Source organism: Heptranchias perlo, chromosome 27 (genome assembly GCF_035084215.1).
Source record: "Heptranchias perlo isolate sHepPer1 chromosome 27, sHepPer1.hap1, whole genome shotgun sequence".
NCBI classification, from domain to species: domain Eukaryota; kingdom Metazoa; phylum Chordata; class Chondrichthyes; order Hexanchiformes; family Hexanchidae; genus Heptranchias; species Heptranchias perlo.
The window spans coordinates 28,865,163-28,888,055 of NC_090351.1; the positions used below are offsets into that span (position 1 = coordinate 28,865,163).

Sequence of the window (22,893 nt, forward strand, 5' to 3'; positions counted from 1 at the left end):
ATTTTGCGTTGTCGTGTGTCTCGAAGGCTGCCTTGGAGTACGCTTACCCGAAGGTCGGTGGCTGAATGTCCATGACTGCTGAAGTGTTCCCCGACTGGGAGGGAACCCTCCTGTTTGGTGATTGTTGCGCGGTGTCCGTTCATCCATTCAGACGCTGCGACAACGGATGAACGGACACCGCGCAACAATCACCAAACAGGAGGGTTCCCTCCCAGTCGGGGAACACTTCAGCAGTCATGGACATTCAGCCACCGACCTTCGGGTAAGCGTACTCCAAGGCAGCCTTCGAGACACACGACAACGCAAAATCGTCGAGCAGAAATTGATAGCCAAGTTCCGCACCCATGAGGACGGCCTCAACCGGGATCTTGGGTTCATGTCACGCTACACGTAACCCCACCAGCGAACAAATGTTATCTGTTTTTAATATAACGGGTCAGTTGCTGTCTTTTCTATGTTTCTACCTCTCTATCTCTGTTTTTTTTTTTTTTTTTTTTGGTGATTTGTATATTCGGAGACCTTGCAGGTAACACCTGTCTGTCTGCACACTGATTGCCTTGGCAACGGGCAGTTGAAAAAACTGTCTGTAATCACCAAGCATTGTTCTGTGATTTATAAATGCGATTTCATTTCGAGGATTTCATTTCCAACAACGTTCACCTGAGGAAGGAGGAAGCCTCCGAAAGCTTGTGAATTTAAAATAAAATTGCTGGACTATAACTTGGTGTTGTAAAATTGTTTACAATTGCCATTGTTTAGACCACTCACATATTTTAACTCATTCATTTATTTCTGGGCTGCCTCCTTCAATTCCACTGCCCCTCCTGGTTTAGTATCATCTGAAAATTTTATCAGTTTGCATTGAGTTTCAGAATCCAAGTCACTGATGTAAATTAGAAACAATGGTGGTCCCAACAATGAGCCCTGGGGCACCCCATTCAATACTTCCCCATCCTACCCCAACATTAATCCTCTAACCAGTACCCATTATTTTCTACCCTTCAACCAATTTCTTATCCATTCCCAAGTTTTGCCCTGAATCCAAGAAACTTTGCATTTAACTTGTAGCCTTTTGTGTGGAGCTTTGCCAAAATGCCTTTTGGAAGTCTAAGTACAGAATGTTGTAGGGTTCACCACTATCCACTTGTATTGTCACTTCCTCAAAGAAATCAGGGAGGTTGGTCAAGCAGGATCTTCCCCATCTAAAGCCTTGTTGACTGCTGTTTACTAGGTTATTGTACAGATAATCCTCAAATTTACTCCTGATAATCAATTCCATTCTTTTATGCAGAATTGAAGTAAGACTAATAGGTCTGTAATTGTCTGTATTTGTTTTTTCACCCTTTATGAATGTGGGTACCACAATGGCCTGTTCCCAATCTACTGGTACCTCCCTTGGTACTTTTTTTTAGGAGGGGAGGCATGTTGCTCATATTTTCTCTTATGAATACTTTGAGGAACTGATTATTCAGAATATTTACTATCTTGTGCTTACCCTCAACTTCAAGGCCCTTTGCATTTTTCTGATAGTTCCCTTGCTATTGTAGTACTGAAGGAATTTGTTACTGTATTGTTTTCCCTCTGCAGCTATGCTTTCTTCTACATAGTAACACAGTAATAGTTTCAAACAGAGAGGACCTTCGGTCCATCTAGCACACCTATCCACAGTATTCCTTTGGTGCATTTCTAATAACCCTGAATCCCATTTGTTGACAAGAAACTGTTTATTTCCTTCTGAAAGTTGAAGGTTTCTTGTTCCACCCCTTTGCTGGTAATATGTTTCACATACTTACAACCCTATTAGTAAAAAAATCTTCCTCCTACATTTCCTATTTTCTTTTGTTGACCTTAATTTGTAAATCCTTGTGCTTAAATTCTGTACATGGCAGAAAAGCTTACTTGGATCCAATTTGTCCTAACCTTTCAGAATTTTAAACACTTCTATCACATCTCCTCTCAGTCTTCTCTTTTTCAAGAGAGAAAAGGCCCAGGGTAATCAATCTTTCCTCATACGTCATTCCCTTAAGTACTGGGATCAACCATGTAGCCTTTCTCTATACCCCCTCCAATAACTGAATATCCCTTTTGAAATACAGAGACCAAAACTGTATGCAGTAATTAGCAGTAGACATCTATCCTCAAGACAGTCCCTTTACATCTATTGGAAAGGGCTAACAAGATGTAAGCACTCCTCCCTTACTATTATTACATAGAAATTACAGCCCAGAAACAGTCCATTACGCCCAACTGGTCTGTGCAGGTGTTTATGCTCCACTTCCTACCCTACTTCATCTAACCCTATTAGCATAACCTTCAATTCCTTTTTCCCTCCTGTACTTATTTAGCTTCCCTTAAATGCATCTATGTTATTTACTAATCCAGCTTCCCCTTAAATGCATTTATACATATATAATACAGCCTGCATCATATGGTATAATGTCCTTGTCATTATAAAACTGCATGTCCTCCAAATTGCCACAAGTATGCTGTCAGAGATCTGCTGATATGTTCAAAAATATCTCTTCCAAATGATTTTGAATTTGTTAAATGAACTAGAAAGAGAGATCTGAGTGATGCAGTGGTTTGCTGAGCCACTGCTACATGGAAAGATAGAATGCGGGCTTGCACCCATGATTTCCCACACAACAATCTCCCACATCAAGAGGGAGGTAGTAAGCAGAGGTGAGGTATCATCCCACAAGAAGGATGGGTATGTTGAAAGATGAGTCATGCCAGGCAGCTCTCACGGGTCTCCTAGCAATGGATCACATAGTCATTAACATGGACCTGACAATAGATTTTTTTAAATCTTGGAAATAAAAAATATCATTAAAACTGTTGGGGAAAAGATCAAGTTGCAAAAGAAAGATGTTTCCTGCAGTTTGAACAGTTGACATGATTATTTAATGATGAATTTAATGCTGTTCCTCATTCTAGGACCTACAAACATACAAAATTGATGGGCAGGAAAAGACAAGCTGGCCCATCAAGCCTGCCCCACACCATGTTGACCAGAGCATCATGATTAAACACTTCTTCCTTCCCCCCGCTCTCCCCCGCAGCCATGTAATCTCCTGGGAGAGGCAAAAAAACAGAAAAAAAGTGTTTTTTGGACGCTAAAGGAATCATTTTTGGACACTAAGGGAATCAAGGGATATGGGGATAGGACGAGAAAGTGGAGTTGGGGTAGAAAATCAGCCATGATCTTATTGAACGACGGAGCAGGCTCGAGGGGCCATATGGCCTACTCCTGCTCATATTTCTTATGTTCTTAACCCAGGGCCAATTAGGGATAAAATACCCTGGAAAATTCCTCTCCAGATTACAAAGCTCTTCAAAAGACAGCAAATTCTCTTTAAAATGTGTACTAGCACATGTGTATGGACAGGCATAAATGGATGTCTACGTGCATGTATATGTTCGTCTCATAATTGCCTATATATAATTTAATCCAAACAATACCTTGGACCAACGAGGGCCTCCATGGATCTTCTGCCAAAGTTACAATGGTCAACCAGGAGAATCCCCATGGAAATTTAACCCCTATGATTTAAATTAATGAAAAGAATTAAATTAATCTCACACCTTAAAAATCCAGCGACTAGAAGTCCTCGTCCCCCCCGACACACTACCCCCATAACTCTGGGGAGGAGTGCAGTAGAAGTGCTGCACATTAGCCCGGCACCCACATACGCTAGATACTGACCATTCCTAAGAATTTTCTCTGGCCATTATTGTGGGTGTTGCCTCTACCTGCCCCAGAAATGGCCATTTCTGTAGCAGGAATGGGGCCAGGGTCAGGGACTGCCAAAACCAGGAGTTCCCACTTCCCTGGGCTCTCAAAGGGGGCACCTCTCTCTTCATTCCTTTGAGGGGAGGAACCCAGCACTTCACTTCCCCAAAATTGGCAACCGGTGACTCAGTGTATAGCCTCTTTTGGAGGCTAGGTGCCCCAGATGTGCCCCCAGTGCTGTGGGCATCTGCCATTGGGGTATACATGGAAATACAGAGAAGTTACAACATGGACATAGGACATTCGGCCCAAACAGTCTGTGTTGGCATTTACCCTTTACGTGACCAAATAGTCCTAATCATATTTAGCTGCCCACTTCCCTGTGATTGAGACAATGGGAATCGAGAGGCCACGTGAGATGGCATGGTTGAGGGAGGGCCATGAATATGGGTAGGAGAGTTTATCTGGAGGGAGAGGTTAAGGGAGGACAGTGAATTCAGAGGAGAGAAGGAGGTTAAAATCATTGAGGATGAGAAATTGCTCAGTGCAGAGGCTGAGGGAGGAAAGGAGTGAGGATATCTTGGTGAAAAACATCATGGGGCTTGGGTGGGTGGTAGAGAATGAGGATTTTAAAGGGGAGGCGAGAGGGGTAGAACAAGGTGAGGTGTTCAAAGGAGGAGAAGGTGTCAGAGGATTAGGGGACAGGCCAAGGTGAGATTTCGTGATCAGGGCCACAAAGCCACTGTGGTGGTTTTGGGCGGGGCAGGTGGTGGAAGGTATAGCCAGGCGGGGAGGCTTCAGTAAGGGGCAGGGTGTCATCTCCCGTGAGCCAAGTTTCCGTCAAGGCCATGATGTCAATGCAATTATCCACAATTGTAGCATGGGTCAAAGTTCACAAAGTCAAGTCACACTGAAGGGGAACAATTAAAATACAATGGACCTCGTGAGCTGTGAGCACTCGCCGTTTGTTAGACTCGCACTTGCCCATAGACTTTCCATGACGTTTTGCACGGTAAGTTGCTGTCAGCGGGAGATCCATTTAGCGCATCGCCCTCTACAGGGCATCTGGAACCCGTGTGGACAGGGCAAGCAACTGTGGTCTCCTTAACCAATCAGAATGAAGCAGCGCAGTGTCTGAACCAAGAAGTGTAAGTTAGAATAATGAATTCAATGTCAAATCAGGTACAGAAAGCAAAATAAAGAGAGGGAAAGAAAGATTTTTTGTTATTCGTTCATGGGATGTGGGCGTCGCTGGCAAGGCCAGCATTTATTGCCCATCCCTAATTGTCCTTGAGAAGGTGGTGGTGAAAGATTGGATTAAGAGAAAGAGAGATAAAAGAGACGGAAAGAAAAAGTAAAAAAATAATGTTGTTTACATTTTTAAAAAAAATCTCCAACAATAATTAAAAGCTGAAAGAATGAGACTCCACACCTGGAAAAGTGAATTTTCAGTGCCAGAGAGGTTGTTTGGCAGTAATTAAGACTTATCACTATTAAAAGGGTGCTTACAATGGAATGGACAAGCCCTAACTTTTTCTGGCGAGTTTAGTCCACATCTATCACTCCAGTACAGGAACTTCACGCCATTCAATATATTTGAACAGTGAGTCAGACGGCGAGATGCCATTTTTGCGCAGCTTACAGAGGAGCAGCACATCTCGGACAGCAACTTCCAGATTTTCACGTTTATCTGTGCATCTCTGCTCACCAGAAGTTGTGGTGTGATCTGCGCATAAATAATGGTGAGCATTGTTAGTCTCACCATTATTTTGACAGCAAAATCTAGCCCAATACAACCATTTGTTGGTGGAAATATTTAGCCTAAATGTTTTAATTTAAAAACAATTGCAGAGGGAATGGAAGAAATATGTTTTTAAAAATATTGCACTTGTTATTCTAGTTATGAGAATGTCAGATAAATATCAGCGTGGCAAATGTGTATTTTTTCCACTTTCACACAACATTATGAAAGCGGAAAGAAAAAAATGCTGTGACAATCTTAAAGGAGTGACCCTCAATCACAGATGTAAACATTGATACAATGCCTCAGGTGTCCTTGCTGTTGCTGATTTAGATGGCTCATCGGGAATAAAGTGTGAGACCTTGCACTATGTGTGCTTCCGTTGCATTGTTTCACTAGTATGCAGCATTTTAGTTCACTCTAATTGCACTCATCGAAACATCGAAACTACAGCACAACACAGGCCATTCAGCCCAACTGGCCAATGCCAGCATTTATGCTCCACACTCTAAAGGGTCTTTCTGAATCTGCCTCCCTGTAAAAATACTATGAGCTGCTAGGTAACACAAATGGGTGGAGTTAGGAGAGGTTTTTTGTTGCTTTATTGGTAATGCCCGTTGGTAACTGACACACCTCATCCAGGCACAGTCCTTGGAGCCAAGCAGTTTTCTGTTGTAACGAGGCAGACTCAGGATTCAGGACTCCCATGTTCATTTGTCATAAAAATCGACATTGGGTTCAAGAAGTCAAAATGGAGAAATTGTTGGCTCAGTAATTCCATTCTGCCTCTATTGTGTTTTGTATGACACAATAGATAGTGAAAGCCCTAGCAACATTCTTTTCAGTACGTCAATGGAATCAGCCATTATTTACCACTATTATTATATTGACTATCCAGTTGGGATACTTTTAGTATTATATATATAATGAATTAATGAATATATATATAATGAGTTTTTACTATAGTAGGAAGGAAACCATTTGCACAGTTCCATTCAATACTTGCTCATGTTCAGCCAATAATTGAGACTATCCTATAAAGGATTATTATGACAATTATTAGAGAGCCATCATTTTGATTGCAGGGAGAGGATGAACAGCTTAATGTAATTTTTGATACAATGAAGTCCTAAACAAGTGACACAATGATGCTTTTGCAGATGCAATGGTGTTTCATCCCATGATTTGCATCGCTACTTTGCAAACACACAAAAACGATTTACGATCCTATAAAATGAATGCTAATCAAAAACTATTTGGAAATTAGTTTTTCAATGACAATCATCAACAAGATAACTACTCACTGCCATTTGTAGGACCTGGCTGTGCATAAATTGGCTGCCACATTCCTTACATTACAACAGTGATTACACTTCAAAAATACTTAATTGGCTGTAAAGCGCTTTGGGACATCCTGAGGTCGTGAAAGGCGCTATATAAATACAAATTCTTTCTTTCCTTTTTTATTATAAATCTCAATCTCATAACGCATTCTTTATAATAAATTGCTCAGAAATCTATGGAGATTAAAATGCAAATACACTTTTTATTGCAAAGCTGTGGTATTCAGTTCTGATAAGAAGGGACGGTGTTTTCAGAAAATCGCAAACGTATGGATTGATTGATATAGAAAATAACTTGCACAGACTGACTATGCAAAGTGAAATAAGTGCCCTCTAGTTCTTATTCCGTAATCACCACTGATTGCTCATTTTTCACATTTACGCTTTTCAGTAATTGTTCCCACAAACATTTACGCAGTTTGCTGTTAGAACCGAACCAGACATGTGACTCAATAAAATATTTGCTTGCTGATGATTCCTGTAGTCATCATGATGCATAGGTCATCTCTTAGTAGCACTGCTTGTCCTTTTGGATTCACAGGTGCTAAAGACTCATGATATAACTTTTTTTCATGAATACCAGAAAAGAAAGAAATGATCATTCATCGTTACTGACAAGACATTATTAATCTCTTTCACTGAAATGACGGGCAAAAATGCATTTACCCTTTTTAATTATAGTAGTTTTTGTTGAATCTAAAAACTAGACATCATTTTACTGCTTTGAATCAGAGCATTAAGTGGAAGTGAAGGAGACGTACCTACAGATAAGCTGGCATACATGAGCAACTCAACTTGTAGGTAATCATAGATATGAAAGATATGGCCCACTGCTCTTTAGCACAGCACTTTGGGGCAACAATCCATCGCATATGGGCAGAGTGGGGACGGTGAGGACAAAATTAAGATCACTCATGCAATTGGACATCCTGGCTCACACCAAATAATCTAGCAGTAAGTCTGTGAGGAAACGAAAGAGCAATTAAGAAATACTAACTCAATTAAATTACAAACACATTTTCAGAGTTGTGATTGGTACTTGTTCAAATATTTAAATGATTTGCTTGGAACATGAATAGTTTTTGCATATTTTCCTCCTCTCCTGTGAAAAGTGGATTTGAATCAGACCTGACTGTAACCACTTCCAGTGCATCCTCTTTCATCCAGCCATTGCCCTTTATCCAGCCATGGCTCTATATCCCAACCATGTCCCTTTATCCAGCCATGGTTCCATATCCAGCCATGTCCCTATATCCAGCCATGACCCTATACCACTGTGAGAATATGGTTTAAAACAAGCGTAGAAAATAGGAGGGCAAAAGTTCAGCATCTCTGTGAGAACAAGGACAGCTCACACAGCAGAACGTCAGGGAGAACATAGAATAGATAACATTAACATCAGCAGTGGTTTATACCAAAACAAGAGATGTGGTTGCTATGAAACTGACATTGGTGGGGCTGTGCAAGGCTGAATAAGGGGGGCTGTACTCAGGTAAGAAGGACGCATTCCTCAGAGGAACATAACAGCTTGTAAACAGAGATGGAGGTTGAGGTCATTAGCTACGATACGTAAAACAGCTTTTCTTGAGTTGCTAACGTGGCGTCAGCAGGGTGGGAGGACTTACGACCATGAGATAAGACCAGCGGTGCTTATGTACAGAACAACGCAGCCGAATAGTATAAAGATAGGGCTTGCTCCCTTCCAAAATGTAAGAGCTCTCAAGAGGCTACATTTGGAAGTCCATATGAACATACGAACATACAAATTAAGAGCAGGAGTAGGCCATTTGGCCCCTCGAGCCTGCTCTGCCATTTGATAAGATCATGGCTGATCTGATTTTGACCTCAACCCTACTTTCCCGTCTACCTCCTATAACCTTTGACTCCCTTATTAAACAGGAATCTATCTAACTCAGCCTTAAAAATATTCAATGACCCTGTCCCCACCACTCTCTGGGGAAGGGAGTTCCACAGACTCACGACCCTCATAGAGAAAAAATTTCTCCTCACCTTCATCTTAAATGGGAGACGCCTTATTTTTAAACTGTGTCCCCTAGTTCTAGTCTCTCCCCCAAGGGGAAACATCCTCTCAGCATCTACCCCTTCAAGTCCCCTCAGGATCTTATATGTTTCAATAAGATCACCTCTCATTCTTCTAAACTCCAATGTATACAGGCCCAACTTGTCCAACCTTTCCTCATAAGATAACCCCCTCATCCCAGGAATCAGTAGAGTAAACCTTCTCTGAACCGCTTCGAAATCAATTATGTCCTTTCTTAAATAAGGAGACCAAAACTGCACACAGTATTCTAGACGTGGTCTCACCAATGCCCTGTACAACTGTAGTAAAACATCAAAAAATGACAAGCAATCAATACAACTACAGTTGTATTGATTGCTTTTCATTTAATGTAATCTGTAGACAGTTGTACTATAACTGTAATAGTGTTGAATGTAATGTTGAAGACAGCTGTAGTGCAACTCTATTGTAAGTCAATCTATTAAACTTGCTATTTTATAACCACTCAGGCTAGAATCAAGCGGAAGTTATTGTTGATGGGTTAACAACCCATAGTTGCGACAGTAACGGGAGAAATCCACTAACAATCACCATTCTCCTTCTCGAGGTTACTGCTACACTCTACTACCTCCCCATATAAATATGATCATTATGAAAACGCAAATGCTGTCTGCAACTCCCACGAGTATCTGGTTACCGGGATGTCTACCCACCCCAAGGATGATGATATATTACACTTTTGTGTCCCCCACACAAATATTGTAAAATCAAACATTCGTCATAGAAAATTCACTCCCCCATCTACACAGTTTAATTTTATTTGCTCAGACAAGTCAGGAAACTGCTGTGCTACGTATCAGAAGAGAAAGAATGGGGCTTGCCTTCCACCAGCTGATCACATGCTTTCTTTACAACATGGTGACATCACAAAGACTATTATAGTGGCCATAATGCTTGTGTCTATTATTGCTATTGTTCTGTGATTATTCAATAAGAGGTGCGCTTGGATTTAGCAGAGCACAGTGTGTCATTTCTCTCTTCCTGAGTTGGTGCATTCTGCAGTTTCAATGAGCTCCATCCAGCAGCCTGTCTAGGAACCAACATGATTCCTAAGTATGGCAAGTAATTTGGAACTACAGCATGTCCTGAGACTCAAAGAAATGAGTGAATGAGTGGATGTATGCGTGTGGGGAGGGGTATGAACAAATACTTGAAAAGTTATTTACCTCCTTTAGAGATGCAAAATAAGCCCTGGAACTGGGAGTAGCTAAATAGCCAAGCATAATAATAAGATATTGCAGTCATAACAGCATAATGTAGTTAGAGGGGATATTAAAATACCAAAAGAGAAAAGTGGAAGCAAGGAGAAAAAAAGTCAAAGCACAAATTTAACATCCAATTTTTATAATTCTTCGAGCATTCAGATAATTTTTACAGCAATAAGACAGTTACTGGTCATGTTAAAGGCTACTAAATCTACTGGGCCTGATGGCATACATTCAGGAGTGCTGGGCGCGATGAGGGGAGAGATTTATGCAACACATTGAGTATCCTTATGAATGAGATGCTGGTGAGGTATCAGAACTGGAAAAACCAAATGTAATACATAAATTTAAAAAGGAAGACAAGTTGAATCCAGGCAACTACGGGTTAATTTAAATTGCGAAATTGAATCATAATTCGTAATAAAGAACACTTTTGTAATTGATGAGAAGTCAGTGTGACTGGGAGGCACTGTGGTAAATCACAACAGATCAAGTGAAACAAAATGGCAGAGAACAAGATCCAAGGAGGGACTAGCGATAGAGGGATGAACCTGCTTGTGTTACTTGCGATCTGGTGAATTCATTTGCTTTTCAGCTCACTAGAGCTGGGAGGTAATTTGCCTCTGACTAGCTGGTGAGTTCAATTGTTCAACCAGGCCATCTGTTACATTTATCTTACAGAAAACATGAACCTGCATTTTTTTTTACTTTTCCCTTCTGACTCTTTAATTTAATTCAATTATTTCTTTGACTTTTTAATTTTAAAAAAATTAAAGTTTTTATTTACAATGACATATAGAATTCTAACTTTAAATGAATGAAGTCTGCTTGCCTGCTTGAGCAATGCAGCCTGAATCTGTGGGCGTGACGCCTCTTCCTGACAGTTTTTGTGGGCGCGTCTTCTCCTCACAGACGTTTCCAGCCTCGCGGCAACTCACGCTGTGCAGAGGCTGGGTTGATAGCGCACATTTTGTGTAAAGTTCAAATTCAAGCAATTTGACGCCACAGAGCCCGCAGTAAGTATTTTCGTTAATTGAATTCGCAGGAGCTGGGGTGAGCGTTGCCTTGCTGCTCTGCGCGATTTCTGGCCCATAATGTTCCTAATAATGAAGGAAGGTGACACATACAATACCACTTTTTGAGGTCTTATTACTCGTGATTTTTCTTAGATTTCTCCTTTTCCCAATTTTTCTTCCCTCTTCTCCTGAAGGCAGCTCTGCGATTGCACAGGTATCTGGTACCTCACTCAAGTAACCATTTGTCAGGCATGGGCCTACATAGTGAGTGTTGGCAGACTATTTAATTGTGAAGGGCACCACTTATACTCATCCAACATCCACATCTCAGCCCCCTCACCCACATGCAGACCAGGGGTCACTGGATAGCAATCAGTGTCAGGAACCTTGGCTGATTTTTCCTCTCCCTTGTCAGGGACACTGAGGCTAATTCTAGAGTCCCCCTAAACTGCCCCAGTTGAGATCAGCTAACACAACACAGATCTACGATTGTGTTTTGCACTTCTGGTTTTATATGTTCAGTGCAACAGCAGACAGCACTTCTATTTACTGGATCATCTGGGGAAATAAACGAAGCCCTGGGGAATCTATTGAGTTAAAGGAAAAAGTCAGAGGATGAGCCATGAACTATAGCATAAATAGAGCAATTTTGAGAAGAAAGGAAGGTAGATAGCTATAAGCATAGCTTTTATAGGAAGCCATATTATGATAAGTTGCGTAGAAGTATATGGTGGCAGAAGATTTACCAAAGTGTTGAAGAGCAGAGTTCCAGAGGTGCAAAACAGCACATGGACATAAGCAAATATAAGTTCACCAGTCACGCAACTGGTAAATTAATAGTATTGTGTGAAATTATTTCACTTGAGATATTCCTTCATTTTTACATGTATGGCGGAGCCCTTGGACTTACAATATAGGAAACTGTCCAACTGGAAAGCATTTGCCCTTAATCAGCTGTCCTGGATTCTAAACAAAGATTCAACCACAAGCAGTGGCTCCAAGAGGAGCTAGGAGTTTTAGAAATGGATGCGGCTTCTGAGAATAGGAGCTTTATATCTTAGTGAAAAATTCAAAAGAGCATTTTTGCAGAGCAGGAGGAGAGAACGAAAACAGACACAAACCATCAAGAAAGCCTTTGTTGAAGAAGGGACTCAATGCTGACAGAATCCTACACAAGTTTAAAAAAAGACTAAAGTTAAATCAGAGAGATGGTCTTGAGGGGAATTGATTTTGACTGAGGTTATGTTGCACCATGAAACAGGAGAGCTGCCGTAACCCAGAAGGGAGAGATACAGAGAGTGGAGAGCTGTAATTAGGAGGGATCTCACAAGGAGCAACATGAAGAGATGCAAGCAAGTAACTGAAGACTTATGGAATTAAGGAAGCTGTTGTTACAATCCAAACAGTTCAAAGAGAATTTGTAAGTGATATCTTACTTGTGTTGATTCCAATCTTCAATTGAAATTGCACAATACAAACTGATGTGCAGTAGTTAATAAACACCAACTTCATTTGCAACTCTGACATGTCTCACATATTTCTGTAGATAGTGATAAAGATAGTCGGTTAGCAGGAAGTAGCACCAACAAATACATAACAATTTTGCAGTTGTAAAAAAGCACACAGTTGTTGTGATATGGAAGATACTCAATGGATAATTATTGAATGTCATTTTTATCCCATTATTGAAGAAGATCATTTAAATCACAAGGCTGCTTAAGCCATTCCCTTTTGAATGAGATAACAATAACATTCTACAATTATCTACTATTCTAATCATACCACAAGTTTAATTTTGTTTCATTTGTTCTTGGATGTTGGTGGCACTGGCACCATTTTGTTTATAGTTCATCCTAGTTGCGCTGAGAAGGTGATGTTTGACCTTCTTTCTTGAACTGCTGCATTCCTTGTGGTGATGGTGCTCCCACAATGCTGTTAGGTCAGGAACTCCAAGATTTTGATCCAGCGATGATGAAGGAGCAGCAATATGTGTCCAGGTCAGGATGGTGTGTGACTTGTAGTGGAACTTAGAGGTATCCATGTTCCTATAACATTGCTCCCGTTGTCCTTCATGATGGTAAAGGACACAGGGTTGGGAGGTGCTGTCAAAATAAAGTTGGTGAATTATTTCAGTGCATCCTGTACATATAAGCCTAGAAATTGGCTGACACGTGCCCATTTTAGAGGCATCAAATGGGTGGCAAAGTGTACAACATGGCGGCCAATGTGTGTGCGCATGTTCTGCAGTGGAAATGCGCCACCCACCATATTGGTAAAGGCAGAAAAAGAGGCATCAAGAGTATGTGCCTGAAACAGTCTTTAGGCCCTTTGCATACATAAATAAGGGGCTAAACACCTGTTTTAGGCCCCCTTTTCAAAATTGGACTGTCCTGAACGCAGCTGGCGTCGGGCTGGCTGCATTCAGAAAGACTTTGTCTACATGTGGTCTAACCAGAGGTCCTTAACGAGACTCTGGGAGGCTGCCATCAAAAAGGTAAGTTTGTTAAAAATACTTACCTGAATGTGCAGCCTGGAGGAGCAGGCTTCACTGTGGTGCCAAAGACTGTTGCAGGCTCCCGCTTGGCCCCCGACTGATTGCACCCGCTTTCCCAGGATCCACCTGAGGGCCAATCCCAGCAGCCTCATTTAAATAAGGCCTACCCATTAGCAGTTCAGGGACTGTTCCCACTCATCGCAGAGTAAAATGATAAATTCAGTTAGCCAAAAAAATCAATTACACATGTAAGGGACTCTAATGTTCTCAAGGAGAGATTAGGCAGCTTCCAATCATTTTGGAGTTATTTAGTTCCCTGATTCTGTTCACTTGGTGGAAGTCTGACTGCTAGGAAAACTTTTGATGTTTAGCATGTGATTTTGTCTAGCATTTAGCTGAAAGGAAGCCAGTATTTTACAAGATTAAGCAACAAGCACGTTTTGTTATGCCCATGTATAGAACTAAAGTAGGACCATGAAAAGTGTACCTCATGGGTGTTATTCCTGAGCTGCATGATGCAGCCATAGTTTAAAAATGCACTCCATGTGGTGAAAGTTAACATGGATAACACGAATATCAGTCTAAAAGAGGAAAGCAAGAGGTTTTGACAAACTAGCTTCTCACTTTTCAAATTATAATTCTCACTTTAGTCATAAAGAAAATGTTTGCATTTAAATATTGCTGTGGCTCAGGATTATTTGTAAGAATGCTGAGTGGCTAATTATTAGCATATATGTGTGGACTGTTCTGCGAATTGACTCCTCACATAACCACTAATATCCTGTTTCAACATTCAGAATTAAGATTAAAGGCTCATCAAGAAAAGAAATCACTTGTTTTATATTAAAGTTGATTTATACTTGGCAATCAATGTCACAATCTCTCACACGTGCCTATGTTTACAAGAGTGGGCGACAGATCTAACGCGCCAGTTCCACTCAATCATGGAGCATAGTCCAAGTCAGAACACTAACGTCAGAACTTTCTTAAAATGCATACATTCAAGGCAAAAAAATTTATCTTATAAACCAAAATTAAAAAAAAGAGGAACAGAAGTAAGTGATGATGAATGGTAAATTTAGATTACTTTTTCTATGATTCGTAAAATTGTCTATTGGTGGTTTTGTGGTAGAGTAGCTTCAATCAAGTTACCTTTTTTTAGTGTATAGAACATTTCTCAATCAAGGGTGTCCAGATGTGTTAGTGATGCAGACATATCCCATGATTGCCCCACATTCTCTGAAGAGTCATGGTTCAGAGTCTCTACTGTGAGCGACAGATTCAGTTTGTAAGATTAGGGAGCTTCATTGTATTGCAATGAGGAGACCAGGAAATCATCTTATGAAGAGGGGTGAAGAAGAAAGTCAGAATCAACTGTCCCCTCATTTTGTGTGATTTGCCCCAATTGTTAAAACTGCTTTCTCAATTCTGGCTGCTAATGATGCCAAGTGATTTGCTGCTCCATGATTCAAAACACGTCATGAGAACTTATGATAAAATACATTAAATGATTTTCACTTCAAACCATATATTTGCATGAAACTCTTAAATGTTTGTGTGAAGCAGGATTATTGTAAGCCAAAAACTTCATCTTGAGATTAATTTGAAGTGTAAAACAATTGTTAGCAACTCAATGCACCACAATGTAAGAAAAGGCGGAAAAGGTGGATTTCTAACATTGCTGTAAGATATTCTGAAATAGCCTCCACGTGCAGTCATCAAGATAACATTGGTACCATAGGATTACTCAATAATTGTGGCATAGGACAGGCTCTAGTCTATGTCACCACATAAAGCAAACTTGCTAAAATAGTACCAAACTGAAGAGAAATGTTTGCAGACAAGAAATGGGATTTGAGATTTGTAAGAAAAATATTTAGGGAACAAAATGTTAATTGTACTAGAAGAATTAGTTAACTAAAAAAACTGCAGAATGCTACTTGACAGGGAAAAAAAAAGTCTGAAATATAACAAAATTCTGTCACTAAATTTCACAATGATTAATATACATCAGGGGTCAATGGAAACTTCAAACTGCCGGGAAGGTTGAATGACATTTAGAAAATTTGACAGTAACCTCAAATAATACATAACCAACAGGAAATTTCAATAGGAAGTAGAAACCAATAGTGGTCACAAAGGAAATATATAAAGAAAGAATCAAGGTAAGAACGCTATACGCTTTAGTGCACACGAACTCAGGGCTGTGCCAACCGGACAGAAATCATGAAGTGTGTCACCGTTATATTGTATACACTGATTAACATTCAGTGTTGTTACTGCAGTAAGGAGCAGTCAGACAATCGCTGCTTTAACTATGCTGTGTTCCCTGCTCAGCTCAAAGAACTCAGAACTTCATATCAGAAAATAAGGAATTATTTTGTAAGTATAAAACAAAATGCATTTTGTGCAGTTGTAGAGAACAATTAATTCTTTGTAAATTACAGGTCTAACACATTACAACTTACAAAGTGCAGAAGAGTTAATTCTCTCTGACAATTCTGTGTCATGTAAATTCATTCCAAATAGTATTTAGGACATCAAATAATTTTAAATGGATTTGAAGATGAAAATTCTATGTGCTACAATAATAATTACATTAAAAAAGTTGAATACCAGTTAACTGAGCTTGATATCAGTTTTTTTTATTGGAGAAAATGTACTGTATTTTTATTGAGATAATACAGCTATTGAAGAGATTCAATGTGGAGATTTATTCAATTCTACTTTGTAATGTTCAATATGAAAAATATAGACAAGGATTGTTGCAGGTAAATTATAGCTATGTGGATTATGAAAGGATTTATAACAAAATTTGTTATCCTAATGACTGCATATTTTTAAATGCAACAGAACCCTCAGCAGTTAATCAGGCAGAAAAAAATGATTTAAAATATGCCTCAAACCAGACATCTGTGTATCAGGGTCAACTATTGTGGGACTATGTCAGCAACAAAATGGGTCTTTACTGTAATAAATATAGGTCAGCACATTGCTGGAAATTGAATTAGGTCTAATTATTCTGCTGCATTTGCTCACTGGAAACAAATTTGCATTTAATGATTTGTATTTGTTGTTTTTTATAGCAAAAGAAAGATGACAATTTTCAGAAAACACTGCTGAGAGGCAGACTTCACCATGGATTCAAGGTGAGAAAAGTTTAATATGAATAGATTGACGTATGAACTATAAAAGTTAGACATGAATGGATCTCGTTGGCAAATCCTTGTGTTGCATATACTTGCAGCTGTGTTTGTGTGCTTTGGATAATGGTAATAATGGTGAGTAAAGGGGTTTCTATACCAGTCGTAATGTGTAAATATACACCATTCATTACTACTGGTTCATTTCATTGCATTGATTTATGTATCATATGAGAGGGGCTGAGTCACAGAGAATGTTATGTTCCGTATGTGAACAATCGGAAAATCAACAGCATGTAGGGAAAGCTCATGACCAGGGGATCAGAATTAAGTGGACTCATATGGAACGTGAATAGCATAGCTAGCAGTAATCACAATCCTGTACATATCAGCGTCCTTAGGCAAACAGGTGACTCCCACTCCAAAGCTGCTACAAAAAGACAAATCAGCGACAGGACTATCACCAACACAGATTTCACCAAATGGATGTTGGGAATCAAATGTGCTGATTTTCCCAGTAGGTACCATTGCTCACCCCAAATGGAGGAGTCATCAATAGTGTTGTTTATATACTTTACTAATAGGTGCATGTTCATATTTTATTAAATATAACCCCATTGGTGATGCGTCCAATATGCTTTACCGTGCAGCGATGGTATCAGAGGCAGGCCAGTGAAGGCCAAACATTTCCCCACAGGGAAGATGAGCAAGCAAGTTTCCTCGAGCCACTCTCATGACCTCCTACTGATCATCAGGAGGGCAACACTGGCAGTGGTTTAGGAATAAGTTGTCTATCTATTAGTCCTCTCAGGTGGCATATGGTGCAACAGTGAAGGAAGAAATAACTCATTTTAAAATTAGGTCAAAAAAAGTGAAATCATTTAACACTAAACTAGAATAAAAGTGTCTTGTTCTTTTGAAGCTTCTGCTTAAGTTTATGGCTCTCTAAAGTGAGGATTTTGTAAATGCATAATTTATAAATTAGGACTAAAAACAGAAAATGCTGAAAATACTCAGCAAGTCAGGCAGCATCTGTGGAGAAAGAACAGAGTTAACATTTCAGGTCAATGACCTTTCGTCAGAACTGGAAGAAGTTTCTTTCTCCACAGATGCTGCCTGACTTGCTGCGTATTTCCAGCATTTTTTGTTTTTATTTCAGATTTCCAGCATCCATAGTATTTTGCTCCTTTTTTTTATAAATTAGGATATAGATTGTGACATTATTCCAGAAACTTAGTGACAGAATTGTAATTTCCTATTTCTGCAATGACCCATTGCAAGGATATAATGGTTACTTCTTGAAATGTTTAGGGCCGTGAAGGATGTCAGTTTTTGAAGGAAATGCTGAATTTCTACCTCAGGGAGGTGATCCCAGCAGCCAGGACCCAGCACAACAACATCAATAGCTACATCAGTAAAATTGGAAACACTCTGTCCGAGCTGAAAGAGAATGTACAAAATTGTGTAAGTACTAGATTTTGCCTTTATCCTTACACTAGAACTACTTTTACTCTTAAATAACAGGGTGCGCCATTGTTTGGAATATCTAGCTAAAAGTACAACATCAAACTATCAGAGAATGGGGGAAATATTGGTCTGAGATGCACCCGGTTTTCAAGAGTAAAATGGACACGATGTATACCAATTGCTGATCATGAGGTCCTGCGCTGGATCTGCGCCGCTGGCTGTTTTAGGTGTCTCTGGCGGTCAGCTGAAAGCAGCGTTGGCACAATTTAAATATGCAAAGTATATGCACCTGTTTCAGGACCCTTCTGCAATACTCGTGAAAAACTAAGTGACAAACTACACTTCTGATATCAGATTGCTTTCTGCCCTGTTGCGAAGTCACATGACTTGAGTTTCCATCTAGATGCTCTCTTCTGTGGTGCAGCCTATTTGCTGTAATGGGATATCAGCTGTTTTTCACAAACACAACTAAATTCCTTATGTATATTTTTAAATATGAAATAGCAGTGGACAAATTACAGATAAGTGTAGAACCCCCTCTGATTTTTGGCTTGTGTTTGCACTCCCTGCGCACACGTGAGGTAGGTTTTCAGCTTCACTTTGAAATTAATGGAATGAAAATCAGGTGGGTTCTGTAAAGAGCATACAATCCGCACTGCCAGATTACCTGGTGAAGACAAAACTCTACCCTATAGTGTCCTAAAATCAACACATTTCTGTAATTCATCTTAAAGGTATTTTGGTCAGTTGATAGCACTGTTTCCTCTCAGTTGGAAGGTTGTGAGGTCAAATCCACTATGAACTCGAGCTCATAATCTAGGCTGATGCTTCAGTGCAGTACTGAGGGAGTACTACTGCTGAAGATGCCATCTTTCAGAAGAGACATTAAATGGAGGCCTCAAAGGCATAAAAACTCCCATGGTACTATTTGAAGAAGAGCAGAAAGTTCTACTCATGTCCTAGCCAACATTCCTTCCTCAACTAACACGGCCAAAATACAGATTATGGTCATTCATTCAGTTGCAGTTTATGGGGCCTTGCTCTGTAGGAATTGGCTGCCGCATTTGTCTACATAACAACAGTGACTGCACTTCAAATGTAGCCAGCCAATTGGCTATAGAGCATTTTGGGATACCCTGCTGATGCATACATTATTTTCTTCTAATTCATCTCTGACCTGACTACCAATCTCATAAGAATTTTTACAATTTACTCATTTTAACATTTAATTGACCACATATTATTTAAATTCCTGATTTGTATAGTTAGACTTTTGTCCTTTTTTAAACAGAAGGCAAAGCCAAACAGATATATTTATCCAGATAAAGATGTGTTGAAAATTAAATTGGGTAGTGGATAAATATAACGTCACCATAGTGATTTATTTCAAGGTCTAGGCGAACTCTCCCAGTTCTCCACCTTTAAAGCTGAGTGGAGATCAGGCAGAGGGGTCATCATCCTATCATTGCCTTGGCGCACAATCCCACCTGCCCCTTTGAAACACGGTGGTGAAAAGAGAGAAATTATTTAGTCGGGAACCTGGGGAAGAGGTAACGGAACTTGGCATAAACGCATGACCCTCTACACAAACTTTCCAACTTCAGATAGCTCCTTCCAGCAATCTTAAACCTTGGAAACTCTCAGCAGAAATCCGCATTTTAATAATTACCTTCTCAACACATCCCTCTTTTTTTTGCATATAATTACAAAAGCTGGCTATGTTGCAGTTTGTTGCAAATCAAATACTGAATGAATCCACTTTAAGGGATACGCAAACACTTCTGAAACAATCTAACTAATCAACATGTTCTGAAAGTGACTCTATCTCATGCCCAGTTTGCAACAGGGAAATGCGATGATCTTAAAAGTTCATTCAGACCGTGTAAATGAATAATGATAGGGCTCGTGTTATGTTTTTGGAATTAATTTGCAGAAACAAAGGTGTTCATTCACCTCTGGTACAAGGCTCGGTCAACATGTGCAGCACTTCTCTCTTGAAAGTTATGTCTTTAGAAGAGTTTCACAGAAGAAACACAAAGCCCAAAATTTGCATCAATTCAGAATGAAACAAAAGCAGATGTAAAATGAATGTACCACCGTAGTTGCTGTGAAAACCGTTAACCAGATAACCAGGCAACTTGCAAAAGCCTATGCAAAAATAAAGACTGCAAATTTTCAGTGGGACAGCACCAGCTGCAAATTGAGGACTTTATAAAGTGCTGACCCAGTTGCTTTATTAATTGTAACTCATGTGATTCCATCTGATTAACCAAAGTAATGGCTACCAACCTTGCAATGGTATTATTGGATAAATAAACACACCAAGTTTAGCACTGGGTTCTTATCCCTTTTAGTAATGTTACACAAATTGATTTTTGATGTCTGAACAGCGCTGCAAAATCTGCATTCTTTATTTTCTGTGACTCATCGGGTGATTCAGCAATAAGTGACAAAGTGCATTTAGCCAGATTCTGAGCCTGAGCAACAGTTAGCAGCAGCAGCTGCTTCCCTTCAAGTGTCACTGATTCTTATGTACTGAATGGCATTTTGGCTTTCAGAATATGCCCACACCTGCTCTGTCATATCTGCAAGAGCAGTGGCCTACACGCATATAGGGCATTATCTAATCTGCAACGATCTCTAAGGCTGCATTTACATTACAGCTGGAGTGCTGGCTGAGATGTTGTAAATCCAGAGTCAGGGCCTGAACTGACTCCAGAGCCAAGTAGAGGGAAAAGGAGTTTCGCTCTGCTGTACTCTAGAGTCAGGTCATGCCATGACTCTGGATCTATACCACAACTTTAGTATACACACAAATTGAAACTATTTGACACCAACACTAATCATCGTGGGAATGAATGAAGCCTAAATGGTGTATTTCATTTTTTAATGTAGATAGTGAAAACATTTTTAATCCTTTTATAAATAATGTCCAAAATGATCAACAGTTAGCAGCAGCAGCTGCTTCCCTTCAAGTGTCCAAAATGTTGCAGCAGCTGACACATTCCTTGTTCTATATAATGCACCATGTGATATCCTTAAACATGAATACATTAAAGTGAAGCAGATTTTCTTTTTAATGCTTGAACAATTCTTGCATAGTGATGTATTACTACAGAGCAGAATTAAAACTGCATAGTACTAGATCAGACTTAAAACAATGTTTATAATTTGGTATCGTAATATGTATGATTTCCAACTGCAATAATTGTGACAGACAACAATTAGCCATTGAGTAACGTTATATTTTGTCTTTCAGCATAATTTCTTCAACTGTGACCTGTGCAACTGCAGACCTAGCCCATATTTCGAGAATATACATAAAGTATACGAGACGGTAAGACAGAGGTTATATTCTAAAACATCATGTAAAAGCTGACTTTAAAACATTTCTCATTGTCTAATGCCATGTTATTGTCCTTATCAGTTGCAGGAAAAAGGTGTATACAAAGCCATTGGAGAGCTCAACATCTTTATTGACTGGATTCAGAGATACATATCAATGAAAATGAATTGAAAAGTAACAAAACTGACTTGAAGGAACCAATACTTCTGATTTAACAAAGTCACCAGTATTTAAAATGATATTTATATTTAGCCTTGGCAGTTTCAGCAATTTTTTTAATTCATAAGATCATCGAGAAATTATTATGTTTGCTGCCCTCAACATTTGCTGTCCCTTTTAAAATAAAAATAATGGTCTTTTTTTTCCATTCATTCATGGGAGGTGGGTGTCACTGGCAAGGCCAGCATTTATTGCCCATCCCTAATTGCCCTCGAGAAAGTGGTGGTGAGCCGCCTTCTTGAACCGCTGCAGTCTGTGTGGTGAAGGTTCTCCCACAGTGCTGTTAGGTAGGGAGTTCCAGGATTTTGACCCATCAACGATGAAGGAACGGCGATATATTTCCAAGTCAGGATGATGTGTGACTTGGAGGAGAAAGTGCAGGTGGTCTTTTGGTTCTCCCAGTACCTATGTCTGGTTGGGAGAGTGGGTAAGCAATGCTGCTGTCTAACCAGCTGCTAGGATTACACAGAAGTGACCCACTATAACGTGCCCTCCGATTTGCACTTCTTTCCTAAGCAGAAGTCCTAGTCCTATGCTCAGTCGTCGCTTGCTATCCCTTAACAAATTTACCACAAAAACTCCTGTGCTGGAAGTCTACATGAATATGATGACATAGACAGTTTCTTAGCAGTGTTACCTCTCGCCTTATATCTTTAGAATTCATCCTGAGACTGCCCAATCGAAATGTAAATTATATATGAATGCACTTCATTCAATTATTATTTTTCAATATGAATACGAAAAATGCAAATAATATTTTCTATATATTTGTTCAGAAAGTTATTTTTGTTTATTTTTGTTTAGTGAAGATTTTGTGATCAGCGATTTTGTTTTTGATGAATAATATATTTCTGCAATAACAAATAGATTTAATATCAGCTATTGGTGTTAGTTCATATAACTTGCTGGATATTCTGCTCCTACAGTGTTCTGTATATTTTGATACATAACTAAAATATTTTAATTAGAATATTTTTGTATTATTTATGAGTATAATATGAAGTTTTAATTTCAAGTTATCTTCATGTATCCATTCATTACTGTATCAGTAATTCTGTAACACCCAGTTCAAAGCAGCTTTCAGCATTAGACACAGCCAAATTTAA

General features: G+C 39.5%; 1 protein-coding gene across 1 annotated transcript; it reads left to right on the forward strand.

The window, feature by feature from the left end:
- The first annotated feature begins 15,809 nt into the window (after positions 1 to 15,809).
- On the forward strand, positions 15,810 to 22,603 carry il10 (interleukin 10). Its single transcript, XM_068007850.1, has 5 exons — positions 15,810 to 15,994; positions 16,699 to 16,761; positions 18,067 to 18,219; positions 21,482 to 21,559; positions 21,650 to 22,603. The coding sequence occupies exons 1-5, from the start codon at positions 15,839 to 15,841 to the stop codon at positions 21,737 to 21,739; spliced, it is 540 nt and encodes a 179-aa protein (XP_067863951.1). The 5' UTR covers positions 15,810 to 15,838; the 3' UTR covers positions 21,740 to 22,603.
- Positions 22,604 to 22,893: the final 290 nt, after the last annotated feature.

What these genes read in the sequence shown, in the direction of transcription:
- il10 (XM_068007850.1), top strand. Translation starts at nt 15,839, where the DNA reads ATGAAGTGTGTCACCGTTATATTGTATACACTGATTAACATTCAGTGT. An exon ending in GACTTCACCATGGATTCAAG is followed by an intron (nt 16,762 to 18,066) that starts GTGAGAAAAGTT and finishes TGAAATGTTTAG; the next exon opens with GGCCGTGAAGGATGTCAGTT. An exon ending in TACATAAAGTATACGAGACG is followed by an intron (nt 21,560 to 21,649) that starts GTAAGACAGAGG and finishes TGTCCTTATCAG; the next exon opens with TTGCAGGAAAAAGGTGTATA.